At 39.1% G+C, this 19,869-nt stretch overlaps 1 protein-coding gene across 7 annotated transcripts in view; it reads left to right on the top strand.

The window, feature by feature from the left end:
* Positions 1-11,197, top strand: part of LOC125681353 (heat shock 70 kDa protein 12A-like) — a 30,426-nt gene extending 19,229 nt beyond the window's left edge. For 3 of the 7 annotated variants that reach the window (XM_048921397.2, XM_048921394.2, XM_048921395.2), the window contains 4 exons: positions 762-1,088; positions 3,462-3,680; positions 9,437-9,605; positions 10,144-11,197. In XM_048921397.2, the coding sequence (XP_048777354.2) occupies positions 789-1,088; positions 3,462-3,680; positions 9,437-9,605; positions 10,144-10,796 (1,341 nt within the window). In that variant the 5' untranslated portion in view covers positions 762-788 and the 3' untranslated portion in view covers positions 10,797-11,197. Of the gene's footprint in view, positions 1-761; positions 3,681-4,072 lie in introns of all 7 variants that reach the window. The other 4 variants (XR_008800608.1, XM_048921399.2, XM_056156679.1 and 1 more) reach the window with 4 other exon arrangements.
* Positions 11,198-19,869: the final 8,672 nt, after the last annotated feature.

The raw sequence follows: 19,869 nt of genomic DNA, 5'->3' as shown, positions 1-19,869 counted from the left end.
CGATCTGTAGCGTCTCTTACCTTACGATTTTTTTTCTGAATGACTTCATCATTTACATATGTTAAGTAATTAAAAAAGAACACATTTCCGTGCAAAACAAATTTTTTTTGGGGTTGAAAATCGTCTCCTAAGACCTTTAAACGACTGGGTTCGAATCCCTCACGCACAAAATATTTTTTACTTAATATGTTTTCCATCTAGATTTTTTTCTTAATTGAAACCAATCTAATTAGATTGACTTGAAACACACTTCTAGTCTTTATAAATGTTTCAAGTCAAATTTCTGTTTATTTAAAATAACTTCTAACCTGGACACTGTTCAGTTAGTTTATGCGGTGATTAACGTCCTCTCCAAGATGTGAATGGGACTCATGCAACACGTCGAATACAGTATGTGATACATTGTACCCTTGTTTTATTAGTCAAGGCTGCTAGCAAGAACCTTTATGCTATTCTGAGTGAAATGTGAAAGGCTGGCCGTATTACTTTTCAGCAAATTTTGAAAAATATTTTTTTTTTTACTTTTCTGCAAAAAATCATTACGTTTCCGCCTCAAAAATATACAGCTATCATTGTACCCAAGCATTACATTTTCCCGTAATTTACCTGTGGCGATAAGTTCGCCTCATGTGATTATGATATCTTATGTGTCTACAGAATCTAAGAACAATATTATTATCATTATGCGATTGAAAGTTTTCTTAGTTTAGGTTTCTATTTAATTAAAGTTACAAAGCATACAACTATTTTCTTGATGACAGTGTAGTGCTCCAATTCAGCAAATCAAAATGGACTCCAATATTTCCAGCAAATGTAGCAAGCTTGTGGTCGCTGCCATTGACATCGGGACCGCATATTCCGGATATGCATTCTCTTTCCAAAGTACATGGAATAAAGTAATGACACCCTTTTGGCAAGTAAGACAGTCAATTACTAATAAGACTCCTACATGTCTGCTCCTGAGAAAGGACTACTCGGTAGTTTTGTTTGGATATGAAGCTGAAGACGAATATTCATATATAAAAGAGGATAACAAGCATGAAGACTATTATTTTTTTCAAGGGTTTAAAGTGATTCTTCATGAGGAAGTAAGTATAAGAGTGAACTTCATGGGGATGTAAGTATATGAGTGAATTTTGATCTAAAACGATCTATATATACAGCTCTGTAGCTAATTCTACAAAGCAAAGGATGACACATTACAGATTAATATTGTGTTTCGACATCCCAGAGTAGCACCTTTAATGTTTAATTTGTGTTTGTAGCAGAAATACTAGTAACATATTTTTGATATTTATAAATATAAATAAATATCTAGATTCCTTTGTATTATTTATAATCGATTCGATATATCCAAGTGAACACGAAATAAAAGACAACACATAGTCTTCCAAATCTGCTTCATATTTGGATAGTTTATTGAACATACACATTAACGGAAAAATAGAAGCTCAACTTTGTGACAAAGGGAATGATATCCGCTTCTCCATCGTCGACTTCCCATATTTTTGTAGGAATATTACATTATCACCTGCATATTATAACTGTCAAATGATTCGATACGCGGAAGCATATTCTGCATATTATCAATTTTTAAACTGAAACAAATAAGTTGATGTTAAAGGGGCTTCAACTGTTTCGCTCAAAGTTAGCAGTATGCAAATTCTGTGCTCATTACAATGCTAATACAGTCTGTCATTAGGTCAAATGCTTTTGGGGTATTTGTACCAGCTGTTAGGACTATTCACGATAGCTGGTGACGTCTCAATATGAGTGAAAATTCTCGACGAGAAGTAAATCAAACAAAAACGAAATCAAACTAAATCAAACAACAAACTGTTTGGCAGTTCTTTACATATTGATTTTAACTGCGGTTTACTCCATTTATCTGATCAAGATATAGGGCTCGTGACAGGTGTGACCGGTCAACAGGGAATTAATTGTTACGTCTAGCCACATTATCCCACCTCTGATGTTTCTAGGGATCCGTTTGGCCCTACTCTCAATTTCGTATTCTTTATAGGATCTATGAAATTGATCATTGTTCGTTATTTTCACCTTTTCATCAAAAGTCCCCTTTTTCTATCTGTATGGAACATCATATCTGCCGTAAGGTCAAGTTCTTGGTACAGACATTACATTAAAGTGAATTTTCTTTTGGCATTTATAACAATATTTCTGGACAGTTTCTTAGCTCATTTTTTCACATTTTGTTTTGTCCTTGTTTTTGAACACAAACCTCTTTTGGTGCCACAAGTCCACAACTCTGTTTGTGAAACCTTACATTCTGACATCCGCAGTACGACTATATTTTGTCATTTTTATTGCGTTTACTTGGATTATGTTGAAATAGATCCTTGCATGGTCTACTTTGTGTCATAAATTCCATTGGGTATCTTTCAATCAGTTTCAATTAATCCTTGACTAGATTAAATTAACTTAATTTTTTTAACTATTTAAGTAACTAAGACGTAGAGAAACTTCTAGAAATTAAATGTATGCTATCACAAATACAATGTACAAATCTTAAAAGCATAATATGCTAGTTTGACTAGAGAAGTTGTTTAACCACTCAATGACTTTATTTCCAAGATTGCAGCAAATCATTGGGAATAATCAAACGAAAACCCACATGCTTTCTAATTAGGGCCCCACATGAAATGCGGGAGTCCCTATAGTAATCACATTGTCCGTCCGTCTGTCCGTCAACACTTTCTTTGTGACACGATAACTTAAACAGTTTTTATCGTACAGTTTTCAAATTTTGTACAGAAAAAATTTACAATAAGAGGAAGACACCTATACATTTTGTGATCATGTCAATTTGACTGTCCGTTTGTATGTCATCATCTTTCTTATTATGACTGTATCTATTTACCACTGTCTAAGGGAGATAATTCAATTTGAATTACGATATGTATTGTATTGATATGAAAAATTCACCCCCCAAAAAAATAACTCTACAACATTGTGTATGTGTATATCTTTGGGTTTTTTAAATGTGATATAAAAAATGCTTGATGTTACATGTATATTTAATTAACACGTCATTCCCAGTCAACAACTCTCGATTGGGATCGGAATACGAAATTAAATTTCTTATATCCGGTTGCAAAGTGAAACTGCTTCGTACCATATTTTGTACCATTTATCCATTTTGAATCCCCTATTACAATGGGATTTAGTTGCACTTTTGTTGTGTTTGAGTGGATGAGTGTGTGTCAAACAGAAGTAATTTAAATTTTCATCAGTCTCTCATAAATATGCTTCATGATTCCTTTTTCACAAATTTGCATTCCAATGTATCTTTGAATATTATTAATTCTAACATATTTACCAGCCCCAAACATTGCTATATCAAATACAGATGTCACTTTCCTCTAATAACCCTCAGCGGGGCCCTTGCTAACCGTGTCAGTTTTCTGGTTATAATTTATATTCATTCATTCTCTTTAATATAGTCTGTAAATCGGCATATGTTATGCCAGGCACATGACGGCAGAAGTCTGGAGGCTAGTGTGGTTTTTATGCACTGCATCAGATACCTAAAAAGTCACTTCTATGCAAAACTACAGACCGCGTGTATAGACATAAAGGACGATGACATTCAGTATGTGTTGACTGTGCCAGCGATATGGGGAGACAAAGCCAAGGTGTTCATGAGGGAAGCTGCAATTGAGGTCATTTTAATTCTTTCACCCAGTGCATACATAGTATCAATTCCATTGGCTTGACAAATATGTCATGATTTATTTTTTCCTCCTATCGGCAATTATAGTTTAAAACTAGTATTATTTTTCTCTGCGAATGTCTGTTCGCCTTCGAATTTCACATTGCTTTAATTAAGAAAGCAAACATTTGTTTTTCGATTCTCCCATGTATGCTTACAGATCAAGTTCAAGCCTCGTCACATTTGACTGATTATAACGAGATTTATGGGACTTAATGTCTAATATAAATTTACAGAATGAAATTTGGATATCTAATGAGGAGATGCTGATTTTAAAGTTTCACATTTATCACGGTTGACATTCAGATAAAATTTCTTCTACTCTGTATTCATTTTTTTAAGGTTGGTAATCGGGCGGTGAAGGACATGTATGTATATATACTACTCAAAATTTAGTTTATGCTTTTACTACCATTGCACGATTTTCACTCAGGCATCGGTGTCTGATTCTTTCTAAAATTTCAAACTCACTTGAGTGTTTACACTACGTTTATCAACACAATGCCCCCTCAACGCGTAAGGCGTCGCCTGACGACAGAACAACTGGGCAGATATATTGGAATGCTTGACGCTGGCTATTCACAGCGTGACGTTGCAAATGCATTAAACGTCAGCAAGAGCGTTGTAAACAGGGCCTGGAACCGACAGCAAACTTTTGGTACAGCAGCACACCGACATGGGGGTGGTCGTCAGAGGTCGACAACCCAACGTCAAGACCATTTTGTGGCTCTTCAGGCACGACGCCATCCCTTCCGGACAGCAACTAGCCTACGTAACGACCTCCTGAACGCCTCGGGGGTGAATGTGTCCACTCAGACGATACGGAATCGGCTTCACAATGCAGGTCTCAACTCGAGAAGGGCATGTGTTCGAGTCCTTCTGACTGTTCGACACCGGCGGGAGCGATTGGACTGGGCTGAAGATCATGTCACTTGGACACAGAACGATTGGGTTCAAGTTCTGTTCACCGATGAGTCCAAGTATTGTTTGGACTTTACAGACAGGAGGCACCGAGTGTGGCGACGACAACGTGAACGTTTCCATGATGCCAACATCAGTGAACATGACCGTTATGGTGGTGGTTCTATCATGGTCTGGGGTGGAATCAGCAGGGATGGAAGAACAGATCTTCATGTCCTGGAGAGAGGAACAATGACGGGGTGTGGTACCGGGATGAGATCCTCGATGTTTACGTCAGACCCTACGCTGGTGCTGTTGGCCCTGAGTTCATCCTGGTGGATGATAACGCCCGTCCTCATCGCGCCAGGGTGGTGGAGCAGTACCTTCAGCAGGAGACAATTGTCCGTATGCACCGGCCAGCGCTCTTGCCGGACTTGAACCCGATTGAGCATGTATGGAACATGCTGCAGGTTGCCCTTTCACGCCGTGGAGCACAACCCACGACTTTGGCAGAGCTCGGAAACGCCCTCGTGGAAGAGTGGAACAACCTTCCCATTGGAAACATCCGGGTGCTTATTGACAGGATGGCTCGACGTTGTCAAGCCGTCATTGATGCAAGGGGAGGCCATACCCGGTATTGACACTTCATCGACTAAGTGTAATGATGGACTATCCCCAAAAACTGTGTAATTCTTTCTCTGGTTTGCTGTTAACTTTTTGTAATGAAATGCCTTTTGGTGTTGTTATCAGATTTCAAGCATTCCGTATTGATAAAAGTTCATGCCGTTCATGAGTTTTCATTCATAACCTGAGTAAACACGTTTCTGAGTAAAATTGATGTCTTTTGTTATGTTAGTGGTAAATTACACACATATAACCTAGTGATCCTTATCAAATTTTGAGTAGTATATATATCCAAGAACAAAAGCATTGAAAACAAACTTTATGATAGTACCTGCAATACACTTAGCCGTAAAAATCTTGATATAAATGTAAAGAGTTTCGTCTCTCTGGACCAGCATCATATACCAAGATTGAAATGCAACTCAAGTGAGCTGTTCTGATCACATTTTGTCTGGCGTCAGTCCGTCCGTATACTTTTAACATTTTCGACGTCTTCTCAAGAACCGCAAGGCTAATTTCAGCCAAACTTGCCACAAAGCATGCTTGGGTTTTGTTCAAATGAAGTGTTGCATCCTTTTTGAAGTGGAGATGATTAAGAATTAGTAAATAATTTTGTGGCATCGTTAACATATCTTCTTCTCGAGAACCATCAGATCAATTTCAATCAAACTTGGCACAAATCATCCTTGAGTGAATGGGATTCAAGTTAATTCAAATGAAGGGCCATGCTCATTTCAAAGGGGAAATAATCAAGGAAATGCAAAAATAGGGTGGGGTAATTAAACAAATCTTCTCAAGAACCACTGGATCAAAAATGTTGAATATTGCATAAAAGCTTCCTGACACAGTGTAAATTTCAGTTTGTTCAAATCATGTCTCCCGGGGTAGGATAGGGCCACAGCAAGGGATCAATATTTACGCGGGGATATATAAGATAAATCTTTACAAATCTTCACAAGAACAATAGGGTTATGATTAATCATTGATATGCAAACATCCCCAGGTAGTACAGATTCATATTTGTTCAAATTGTGGTCCCAGGGGGTAGGATGAAGTCATTATAGGGGATAAAAGTTTTGTATAGAAATATATAGGGAAAATCTTCTCAATAACAATACTGCCATGAATATTCATATTAATATGCAAGTATTCCCAGGTAGTGTAGATTGAAGTTAAAATAGTGACTCCGGGGTAGGATGGGGTCATATCTAAGTCTTATATGGGAATAGGGAAACGTTTTTAAAAATCTTCTCAAGAACAGCAGATCAATGATTAGTCATATTGACATGTAAGCATTTTCAAGTAGTGTAAGTTTGTTCAATTCAGGAGCTCCAGGAATAGGGAGGGGGGGGGGCATAATAGAAGATCAAAGTCTGATATGGGATTATACATGAATTAAGGAGGCGAGATCAAAAGGTCGATGTCGGATAAAAATCTAAATTCAAATAGTTAGGGGGAGGGAGGGTAAAAATTCCAGTAAGTTTCTATCATACGACATAGATTAATTTTTTTGTGAAAAAAGAAAAACGACAAATGACTGTTAAAAACCACAGTAATATTACATTTAATAGTTTTAATGTACACTTTCATTTGTGAACAAACAGTAGAAAGGGTATACAGAGTGTTATTTATACAGGTATGTTTTTACATGTTCGATTAATTTCAACATTAATTCCAGATGCAGAAATGAACGTGACAAATAGTATAAATTACAAAACTTTAATGAAAAACATGAATATTACAATTTTTTGTGGCGATTATGTGTCACAATCCACTTATATAATCTATAAGTTCCCCAGGCGGAAACCAGAGAATCAACAAGTGTCTCCATCAACTGGCAAAAGGCGCACCCACGGGTGACCGTGATGAGCGAGACCTCCTGGTACCATAACAAGAGAGAATACCACATGTGAAAAGGAAATCAAGTATTGGCTCAGGTCCTCACTATCCTGCCTCCCCGGGTACCATATACAGGGATAAGCCCAAAAATTGCCCTTGGTACCACAAGGGTCAAGCCGGCCCCTAAGGTAAACTCCCCCCAGTAATGAGGATGGAATACAGAGTTTAGAGCCAGACATTTAAGCGAGATTCTGATTCGTGGTAATTCCCGAGTTCCGCCTACCCCCTTCCCAGATTGTGACTTCAGAACAAATTAAAATCTTTACCAAAATCCCCACTGTCAATGTTAAACACATAATGCAATTAGCAAATGATCCGGGTTAGAATAGGTCCTCAGTACCCCTTGCTTGTCGTAGGAGGTAACTAAATGGGGCAGTCCTTCGGATGAGACCGCAAAAACCGAGGCCCCGTGTCACAGCAGGTGTGGCACGATAAAGATCCCTCCCTGCTCAAAGGCCGTAAGCGCCGAGCATAAGCCTAAATTTTGCAGCCCTTCACCGGCAGTGGTGACGTCTCCATATGAGTGAAATATTCTCGAGAGGGACGTTAAACAATATTTAATCAATCAATCACAAGTTTATGGCGTTCTCCTTGATCAAGCGTGAAACCGTCAATGATTGAATCGGGTTCGGTTCAGGCTTTGATTGCACAGGCAATGCGCTTTATATTCTTAGTCTTAAATACGTTTGCGGCTAAAGCTTTAAGGTTAACAAGGCTGCAAGAGTTACCGCGCCTGCCCCAGAATTAAATACAATTGTTGATAAATGCCATTAATTTCAACATTCATCATATTTAGTTTTAGGGGGGTCTTGGTGAAAACTATGTGAATTTAGTTTTTTTTTTATTTTTTGCGTTATAAAGCATAACTTTCGTGTTATAACGCGAAGCTTTTGCGAATTAACGCGTAACTTTCGCGAATAAATGCGTAGCTTCGCGTTATAACGCGAAAATCATCCATTATAACGCGAAACGTTTACGTTTGCTTACAAACACGAATTTATGGATTGAATGCGTATGAAGTCATTTGTTCATTACAATAAAGAAAAATAACGATAGACTTGTCCAGCTGTAGATTGTAATTTTGTATATATATGTATATCTCTTGTCTTGATATAATTTGACTGTTTTAAGAAGATCATCTTATTGACCTTTGATTCTGTTGTTTATAATTTATGATACAAGTAGTTGAGACTTGGAACTAGTTCAAATGTTGTAATTTATTAATTTGGTTGATATATTTTTTTCCAAACAGAACACCGATTCTACAAAAAAGTTTGAATTTATTAACACGAAATTTTGCATAAAAATTCAGTATTTTTGTCAATAAATCAATAAATCTCTAACCCTCACTTTTTTATTTCCAAGACATTGACAATTATGTGAAATTTTAGAAAATGACATTACTCCTACATTGTAATATGTCCTTTTAAACTCTCAAAATTCATATCGTGAATTTTTTCGTATTTCAAGTGCAAAAAGGTCGTCATTATTTATTTCCATTACTAGTATTAAACTTTTTTTTATCTGTATTGTTTCCATGACTAAAGTCGGGGGTGTTATTGTTTTGTCCTGCCTGTCTGAAACTTAAATCATGCTCATAACTTTTGAATGGTGAGTGATAGGGCTCTCAATTTTCATATTTTTATTCCTTGGGTCAAGACCTTTCTTTTCGTATCAAAGTTTTTTTGACCTTGTGACCTTGACCTTTGAGTTTGACCTACTTTTAAGAAAGCCATATCTAGACAATATCCCTGAACTATTTAAGGTAGGGTTTTTTACTTAGTGTAAAGATTCCTTATGGCAAGGAATATCATTTGATGCCATGGTGTTTGACCATGTGACCTTGAAGTTTGACCCAAATTAGAATTTTTACCAAAACTTTAACCTTCCTCATGATTTTGAATGGCGAGTAATACATTTTTCATGTTTGCGTTCCTTGTGACAAGACCTTTCTTTTGGTACCAAAATCTTTGACCTTGTAACATTGACCCTGGATTTTGATCTACTTCTAAGAACATTTAACCTAGGTAATATCTTGTGAAAAGATCCTTATGGCAAGACCTTACATTTCAACCATGATTTTTTTTATCTTGTGACCTTGTTATAATGATTATATCGTGACCCTATGGGGCTAGATTGGGGTCATATTATGGGTTCAAAATTTTTCATGGAAATGAAGATTGCAGAAAAATCTTTTGAAAATCGTAATAGCTGAAAAACAGCAGGACCAAGGTGACTCGTGTGAGCGATGTGGTCCATGGGCCTCTTGTTGTATTTTCACAGGCAGGGATTAAAAACGAGCATTTGATCATAGCGCTGGAACCAGAGGCGGCATCTATCTACTGCCAGTACTTACACATCGCTAAAGAAGACACGTCATCTGCGGTTTTGGGAGTCGTCAAACCTGGCACAAAGTTCATGGTGGTTGACCTCGGAACCCCGTTGAGTTCAAGTATTGCTAAAGAAGTTATAAAATCTTCTGCTGATTTTATACAAATGATTTCAGATATTTCTGTTTAAATTCTAGAAACATTTTAGAGCCAATGAGGCCTTCAATCTACTCCTTTTCTCCTCCTGGAGAATAGGGCCTCTAACACGCATTTTCCAGTTTTTCCTATCTTGCGCAGCTCTTGCTGTTTCAGTCCAGTTTGTAAACCCTAGCTGTAGAAAAGACCGCTATATTGATCTTGAGCATGCATCAAATCAGAGCAAACTCTCTTATTTGCAAACATCACACATGTTTATCATTCTGGGGAAAAACACTAAAGAAATCATATAAAATAAATGAAAGCTTGTACTACTCTTAATGGAAATCATACTTCATAAGAAATGTTTTAACAAGCCATTAAATAACATTTTGTTGTAACGATCGATCTTAATTCTATAAGGGTGTTTCAATCAGTCGATGGTCTTTTCTGTATAGACGAGTGATCATAAAAGTTGAATGCTTTACTAAAAATCACTATTTGTATACCAGATTTCATTTACAGGTGGCACAGCGCATATAACGGTTCATCAGAAAAGCGCAGACAGCAATTCGGAAAAAATTCTTATGGCAAGTTGGGGACCATGGGGAGGAAAATATGTGAATGATATGTTCATGACATTTTTGACGGAATTGGTGGGAGAAAGAGTTATAAAAGATTTCAAGGAAGAATGCATGGAAGGTTATCTTGATATGACGAGATATTTTGAGGCAAAGAAAAGAAAAGCAAATTCCTATAGGGATGGAAGTACATCAATTCCGATACCAATGCCCTTTATCCACTTATGCGAAAAACTACACAATGTCATAGATTTCAGAGAGGTTATTGACAAAAATGAATTACACAGAAATAATGTGAAATACACTGCAGGAAAACTTAAATGGGAAAACAAATATTTTAGGGGTTTTTTCAAGAAAACTATTGACAGCATTGTCAAACATATTGACGAGTTGTTCGAAGAGGACGTTGGTAGAGATGTAGACATCATCGTTATGGTCGGAGGCCTTTCAGAATGTCATCTGGTCCAGGACGCAATCAAAAAGAACTTCGAGCAGAAAACTGTCATTGTGCCAGAGGAGGCGGGATTAGCGGTAGTCAAGGGTGCCGTGTATCTCGGTCACCTCTCTGATGACATCCCGCGTACTACACTTTCATAAATTGACACATCCCCTTGTGACCAAAACCTAAGACCTGATTTCCCCACAAAAGGAACTAAATGTACAATAAACATAGGATGGTTTAATTTGTTGCTATGACTGACAACTCTTTGAACAAGTGTTGTGTATTCTGACTAACGTATGTAAATATAAGTGTTGATTATTTTATGAATTTAAACAATACTAGTAAGTATCTACTTTATCATTCTTCATATATTTTCTCAATCGTATTACACACGTGTGTTTACTGCTGTAGTGACACTTAAAACTTTACGCTTAAACTAATCCAAATATTTATGACAATTATTCACTAATATAGAAGTTCATTTCTTTTTTCTAATTCACTTTAGATTTTGCAATCGATCCCATTGAAATTATTTATTGATTAAAAGTTAGATGTTTATGGTGTTCATGGTTTTTGTTTGTTGTTTTTATTTTTCCTTTAGTATTTTATACGTCTTGGTGTGATCATCGTGATACCGATATCTTTAACTATTACACATATCAGGTTTACATGACACAATACACTGAGCACCAGGTTTTTGTTCGTCGTTTTTCCACCCCCAATTGCCCCTCAAATTGAAAAAGAAAATTCCAAAAACTTGTTGCACATTTAAAGATAGCTGCAGAACTGTAGTTCTCCGGAAAAAAAATATGTTGACTGCCGCTTAAAATGGAGTTCTGGGAACCAGGTTTTTTTTTGGGGGGGGGGTTAGGTCGAAAAAAGTCTTTTTGTGACACCCTCCTCCCCATTTGGCCCTACATTGAAAATGAAAATTCCAAAAAAGTATTGCACATCTACAGGACACCACCTATCATCTTCCAAAAGATGACTTGGCAACTGCTTAAAATGTAAGAGTTCAGGGAACCACGTTTGTTTTTGTTGTTCTGTTTTTGTTTTTTTGTTGTGTGGGGTTTTTTTGTTGGGTTTTTTAAGGGAAAAAATAATTTACCCCAGGGTAAAATTGAAAATTCCGAAACCTTATTGCACATCTACAGGACACCACCTATCATATTCCAAAAGATTAATTGGTTATTACAAAAGAGGAGTTTGGGGAAGATAAAAGTGACAGACAGACGGACGGACCAAATAATAAACCCGAACTTTCTTTAGAAAATGTGGGTATAACAATCGGGAAAGGTTTATTACTGTCACAGCATTGGTAAATGTGCACGTCGAATTATACCCTGTGCAAAGCTGTTAGAACGGTATAATGAATTTTATGTAACAAATTCTAGGTCTGATAAGGTCACGATTGCAAAATATATTTCAATTATATCAAAGCTGATTAGCTGCAGAACTGCAGCTCTCTGTCTTTCCAAGAGTTTTACAGTTCTGCAGCAAACTAGCAAACTGACTAGGCTGAATCTAGCAGCCACTAACCAGTAGCCAATAAGGCCATAGAAGATAGAAGCTAGCAGCCAATAAGAAAGTTCATCAAACTACTGCGAGTTTTCAGACGGAAAACTAAAAAGTAACATATATAAATCAAAATAGATAATTTTTCAAAAATATACTCGTGGCCGAGTGGTTAGAGCATCGCACTCAAAATCACACTGCCTCTCACCTCTGTCGGCGCTAGTTCGAATCCTGCTCGCGCCGGTAAGTGAGAAAGTTTCCCAGTTTACTTTCGGAAGGTCGGTGGTCTCTTCCCAGGTCTATTGTAACTGGGTTCTCTCTTCCACCAATAAAAACTGGGCGTCACCAGATAACTGAAAAATTGTAAGAGTCCACAAAAGGAGTATGCAGACAAGGAAGTGGATCCTTAGGACTATCAGTTTCCGCCCTCAGTTTGGGGCTGTATGGGTACCACCTGGGGCCAACAAACGGTGGGACCACTTTTCAGACCTCTCTAATAATTGACTAAAGGGTATTGGAATGAAACAAAACTGATAAAAGACTATAATACAATGAAGTAAAAGACATAGAACCTTTAAAAGGGGTCATAAATGTCTTTAAGGGCAATTGAGCCCATCTGAAAGTTCATGATTTTGATTGATTGTATCTTGCTTAACGTCTCGCTCGAGGATTTTTCACTCATATGGAGACGTCACCAAGACCGGTGAAGGGCTTCAAATTTAGGCCTATGCTCGACGCTTACGGCCATTGAGCAGCGAGGGTTATTTAGCGTGCCACGCCAGTAGTATAAGGCGTCCCGATAGAGAGGTCAACTGAGTGCAGTTTTGAGTGGAGGTTTTATAGGGAGGTCAGCGGAGTGTAGTTTGGAGTGCGGTGTTTTATAGACGGGTCAGTGTGGGGTCAAGCAGCTGGCCAGGTGGCCAGCAGGCCACCTGGGGCGGTCAAGCTGGTCAGGTGTGGAGGTTAAGCTGGGTAGGTGGGAAAATCTGAGGAGATAGGGTGTGAACGTTTTGATATTGGTTTTGTATTCCTTGTGTATTCCTTTTTGTTAATTTTCAAATAAAGAATTGAATTAAAGAAGAACAATGGTTGAAAGTTTACACATTTATTAAATGAACAATTTACACACACATAATTTACTGACCTCGTCTAACAGCTGACAGAAAATATATACTACTCAAAATTTGATAAGGATCATAGATATTTTTATGTTTAAAAAATTAATAACTGCATAACTGGCAATATTGTGTCCAAGTGAAATCAAAAACGCTGTTGGCCCTGAGTTCATCCTGATGGATGATAACGCCCGTCCTCATCGCGCCAGGGTGGTGGAGCAGTACCTTCAGCAGGAGACAATTGTCCGTATGGACTGGCCAGCGCTCTCGCCGGACTTGAACCCGATTGAGCATGTATGGAACATGCTGCAGGTTGCCCTTTCACGCCGTGGAGCACAACCCACGACTTTGGCAGAGCTCGGAAACGCCCTCGTGGAAGAGTGGAACAACCTTCCCATTGGAAACATCCGGGTGCTTATTGACAGCATGGCTCGACGTTGTCAAACCGTCATTGATGCAAGGGGAGGCCATACCCGGTATTGACACTTCATCGACAAAGAGTAATGATGGACTATCCCCAAAAACTGTGTAATTCTTTCTCTGGTTTGCTGTTAACTTTTTGTAATGAAATGCCTTTTGGTGTTGTTATTAGATTTCAAGCATTCCGTATTGATAAAAGTTCATGCCGTTCATGAATTTTCATTCATAACCTGGGTAAACACGTTTCTGAGTCAAATTTATGTCTTTTGTTATGTTAGTGGTAAATTACACACATATAACCCAGTGATCCTTATTAAATTTTGAGTAGTATATATCACTAATTTGGACCCATCCTAGAGTCAAAACCCTGGGTTGTAAAATTCACTATTTTTTGTACATCTTTTTCTGATATTCGTTAGTATGCATTTGGATTTTATACAGTATCAGCAAACTTGCACATAAACACTATATACTAAGACCCTGGGGTCAGAACCCCTACTCTGGGGATCATAAAATTTACAAATTTTGGTAGAAGCCTTTCTGCTTTTCATCTTAATGCATTTAGTTTTCTTAAACATGTGCGGTTCTAGAGAAGATTTTTGAAAATTTGTCAATTTTGGCAGTTTTTGCCCCGCATCCAATATCCCAGGGGTGCAAGAATCCTGAAATTTACAATCTATGCCCCCCTTGTCCCAAAGATGCTTCATACCAAATTTAAAGAATTGGTATAGAAGTTATCAAGAAGACGTTAAAAATGTCTTGTTCACACATTTATTAACTGACCATTTTGACCCCACCCTAATACCAAAACCCCTACCCTTGGGATCATAAAATTTACTATTTTGGTAAAGGACTACCTACTCTTTCTAAATATTCATTTAGTTTCAATTTAATATCAATAGTACTAAAGAAGATGTTATTTAAGTGTTTTACACATAAACGCTATATAGTAAGTTTGGCCCTGCCCTGGGGTAAGAACCCCTACCCCAGGGATCATGAAATTTACAATTTTGATAGAGGTTTTTCAGCTCTGCATTACTATGCATTTAGTTTTCTTAAACATGCGCGGTTCTTGAGAAGAAGATTTTTGAAAATTGGTCATTTGTTGGCAGTTTTTGCCCTGTCCTAATGCCCCGGGGGTGTTCGAATCCTGACATTTACAATTTATGTCCTCCTTGTTCCAGAAATGTTTCATACCAAATTTGAAAAGAATTGGAATGATAGTTATCAAGAAGTTAAAAATGTTTATTGTTCACACATTTAATAACTGACCATTTTGACCCCACCCTGATACCAAAACCCCTACCCCCCAGATCATAAAATTTACAATTTTGGTAAAGGATTAGCGGTTCTTTCTAATTATCCATTTAGTTTCAATTTAGTATCAATAGCACTAAAGAATATGTTATTTAAGTGTTTTACACATAAACACTATATAACTAGTCTGGCCCCGCCCTGGCGTCAGAACCCCTACCCCGGGGATCATGAAATTTACAATTTTGGTATAGGCCTTCCTGCTCTACATCACTATGCATTTAGGTTTTCTTACCCGTGTGGGGTTCTTGAGAAGATTTTTGCAAATTGGTCAATTTTGGGCAGTTTTTTCCCCACCCCTAAGGCGCCAGGGATGCAAGAATCCTAAAATGTACAATTCATGTCCCCCTTTTTCCAAAGATGCTTCATCCCAAATTTGAAAAGAATTGGAATGATAGTTATCAAGAAGAAGTTAAAAATGTATATTGTTCACACAATACTAACTGGCCAGTTTGGTCCACCCTGATATCAAAACCCCTACCCCGGGGATCATCAAATTTAGAATTTTGGTAAAGGACTAGCTGTTCTTTCTAAATATCTATTTAGTTTCAATATAGTATCAATAGCACTAAAGAAGATGTTATTTAAGTGTTTTACATATAAACACTATATACCAAGTTTGGTCCCGCCCTGGGGTCAGAACCCTTACCCCGGGGATCATGAAATTTTACAATTTAGTAGAGGTCTTCTTGCTCTAAATCACCATGCATTTAATATTTCTTACACATGTGTACCCTGCCCCAAAGGCCCATGGGGTTCTGGAGTCCTGAAATTTACAATTTATGCCCCCCCTTGTCCCAAAGATGCTTCATATCAAATTTGAAAAGAATTGGAGTGGTAGTTATCAAGACGAAGTTAAAAATGTTCAATTGTTAACGCACGATGGACGACAACCAATTTCTAAAAATAATGTTCGAGGACACGTAAATTGGTGTGCAAGAGTGACCCACGAAGAGCAATCCCCCACGAACAATGATGATCCCACAGTATTTGAAGATTGGGTGATCCAAGAAAACGAAACTGATATACGGATAAAGAGCAACGGAGTCAAACATACAGAACCCATGAAAGGTATCGCATATGCCTTTATGGGCAACTAAGCTCTCCCATGAGTATCATGCTCCAAATCTAGGCAAACTCTATTCCCACATGATCTGATCACATAGCAATAAGGACTGTATTCCACATTTCCTAGGCGTATACCCACGGGACCGATGATTAACCCTCTCATCGTTGCGTTTTCTCCAGCCTGCACAAAGGTGGCATGTTGCTTTATGGGCCACTTGGGGTTAAGCTCCTCACAGACCATGGTGGACAACACTGACCTCGGTACCTGTGTCCACCACTGCTTGCAGATGCACTCCCTGGATTGTTATTTGTGCCATGTGGTCGAGCGTAATTGCCCAATGGGTGCAAACAAGTCTCTGTAGGGCCCAGAAACATGCCTGCAAGTCATGTCATCTGTCTCCTCTGCTTGGCCAAAAACCACCCCAACCTACTTTTCTCCTCTGACTGAGAAACTCCCGGCGTCACTCTCGGAGCATTTCTCAGGCATCTCATTATCCACGTACTCCTCCTGAACAGGTGAGTCCTCCTGATCTGATGAATCATCCAGGTCCCTTGCACTAAACCCTTTCAGCTTTGGCAGTGCAATATGCTAGGGGAATTCGAACCTGTCTGGGACACATGACTCATCCATGGAAAACACCTCAAACTTGCCTTCTTCCAACCCGATGTTGTAGTACTCAGATGCCTCCTCCTCCTCTGGTGCCTCCTGTAACCGGACTCGGAATCTCTTTAGCCCTTCTTTAAACGACGCACACGAGAGTGCATCTTTGTCTTCTTTCCCGATGACTCGTCTAATGAGTGTTTCTATGCTTTGCCAGTATCCGATACCAATATCGTGGACCTTGCTGGAGAGCGCTCCAGTGTCAGCACCCATACATCCCCGTGGATAGGTCCCTCTTTAGCCAACAGTACACAGACCGTTGCTCCCCGCTCTTGAGGCTCAAGTGTTCATTGATGGGCCTCAGAATTCTCCCTAGGCTTCACCGTTGCCTCTTGCCTTCTGGGTGCATCCTTCCAATTGAGCTCCGGACAGTCCCTCTTGAAATAGCCAAGATCCCACACTTGAAGCAACCAAGTGTTTCTGTTCATGTTCTGCTGTGATGAGAGGTGCAACTCGGGGGAAGGAGTGTGCCCCCGCCTTTCCTTCTCCAGTACCTCAATTCTCCGACATAGGTCCAATCCTTTTTCAATACCGGGTTCCACCGGTTGCTGGACGTCCTCCTGGACCACCATACTTGTTTCCTTCATGGGCTTAAATTGACTTAGTTTACCGGGAATACTGGTAGTACATCCTGTCCACATCTTCCTCCAGTCTTGGGTCTAACATCCAGGGCGTATAAACCTCAACTACAAAACACAGTCTAAAATGGTATATGCGGACACAGATGAGAAAGCATGTATCGCTAAGCTGAGGACCCTGTCCGCCCACTGGTGCAACGATTCTCCCACATTCTAAGAAACTGACTGGAAATTCGTCTGGTTTGTGTACTGACGATCCGAAATGCTTCTTGAAAGGTCTCAAGATCTAAGCCAGTGAGAGCTTATCGTTCATCTCCAACAACACGATGTGATATAGTCGTTAGAAGTGTCAGCTAAGGAGAAGTAGAATTGGTTGTGATGCTCCATCTCTGTTGACTGCAAGCTAGCCGAACAATCTTGTGCAAGAAGGGTTTCCAAATAGAATTCCCATCTTACCGCGAATCCGTGTACTAGTACCTAGGCGCGTTTCTACCGTGCGAATCGCGTGTTTCCCAGTACAAGAGTATTTTGGGTACTGGGAAGGGTGTATGGGGCACTGGGGCTAGCTCCTAGGCGGAACGTTAAGAGAATGACGTATGTGATCATGGTTTACCTAACTGGGGCTTAACATTGGCTACTCTTCCCCCTCCCTCCTACAACTAGGAGTACCAGACTGTGCCTGAAAATGAGCAGAGGGCCCCTGCTGCTGATAGGGGATGGTCATGGCAACGATGTGGTGCATATGTGTGCTCGCATAGCTATCAACCATGGGGGATACCGAGGATTAGGCGTACTGGGCACTCTCCCAGACATAGAGTCAAGGAAATGGAATGAGTGGGTTTTACGAAGCTGTACTGTATGATAAGGGTCAGAGGGCCCTGTGAGGAGATAGGGACAATGGAGAGAATATGGGAGATGTTGAGTTCCGGGGGTTACTCCCGGCTCCAATTATAGGGCAACTAGGGAATACGATTCTGGTGTAGCGATATGCTGGCGCTGACTAGAACCCTTGATATAAACCCTGACTGAACTGACCTGGGACCTGGTCATCATGTTATTGGTGAGGGGGTTGGACTGATATCCCTGACACTGGAGTGAAGGGATGCATAACTGTCCATAACTGGCTCCCTCCCCTCATGGTGGACGAGTAGTCGTCAGCCAACCTATTTAAGTCCCTAAACCTGGTATCATGGCTGGAACTTTTCTTGGGTCAAACGAATCTAATAAAGTTCTCCGGGGAGTCGCACCGACAATATGGAGATCCCCATCTAAAATCTGAACTGTCAATCTCTCGAGAACTGAACTGGAGACTAGTAAACCTCACCCCAAACATTGGCATCGATTAACCTTCCATCTCTTCCCTCAAACAAGAAGGCAAGGACGGAGTGAAATAATCACCACCCATGAATGTTCCCTGAGAAAACAACTTTAACTTGGGGCCTTTCATACCATCATGGGCACTCCCACATCGTGATTTGTCTAAACTACAGCCTACCTTGCCTACCAACCCAGTCATGTGTAAATTTGGGGAAGCGGTGTTATGACACGCGATCGCAGGAGTATCCGGGGAGGGGAACAAGCGCAACACAGAGAACATCTAATCCGTAGACAAATTCATCACATTTGTACACAAAAAAATACAAAGCTACTAAATTGTGATTAAACAAGAGGCCCACAGGACTTATCGGTCACCTGCATACTAATGAAAAAGTATCACTACTTCCATGGGCTATGAAATATAGAAAAAAATTCCTGTTCTGAATATCTAAGCTAAATTCTAATGTTCAGCAACAGTATAAAACAAGATGTGTTCTTAAAACTTGACTGTCCTCAAAAGTGCATACACTGATGAAAGGCTTTAAATAATAGGTGTATTAACATTAAAACATTAAAAGATATGACTAATTCGGACTCATCTTAAAGTCATAACCCTGGGTTCTGAAATTCACCATTTTTTGTACATCCTTTTCTCCTATTCCTAAGTATGCATTTAGATTTTATTCAGTATCAGCAAACTTACACATAAATACTATATACTAAGTTTGGCCCCACCCTGGGGTCAAAACTCTTACTCTGGGAAAAATCAAATTTACAATTTTGGTAAAAGACTACCTGCTCTATCCATTTAGTTTCAATTTAGTATCAAAAGCACTAAAGAAAATGTTATTTAAGTGTTTTACACATAAACACTATAAAACAAGTTTGGTCCCGCCCTGGGGTCAGAACCCCTACCCCGGGGATCATGAAATTTACAATTTAGGTAGAGGCCTTCCTGCTCTACATTACTATGCATTTAGTTTTCCTTACATGTGTGTGGTTCTTGAGAAGAAAATTTTTGAAAATTTGTCATTTGTAGGCAGTTTTTGCCCTGCCCCTAAGGCCCCAGGGGTGCAGGAATCCTGAAATTTACAATTTATATTTCCTTTGTTCCAAATATGTTTCATACCAAATTTGAAAAGAATTGGAATGATAGTTATCAAGAAGTTTAAAATGTCTCTTGTTCACACATTTAATAACTGAACATTTTGGCCCCACCCTGATACCAAAACCCTTACCC

This window comes from Ostrea edulis, chromosome 2, assembly GCF_947568905.1.
Source record: "Ostrea edulis chromosome 2, xbOstEdul1.1, whole genome shotgun sequence".
Classification (NCBI taxonomy): Eukaryota; Metazoa; Mollusca; class Bivalvia; order Ostreida; family Ostreidae; genus Ostrea; species Ostrea edulis.
The sequence above is the reverse complement of the archived record's forward strand: the minus strand, read 5'-3'. Positions and strand labels throughout refer to the sequence as shown.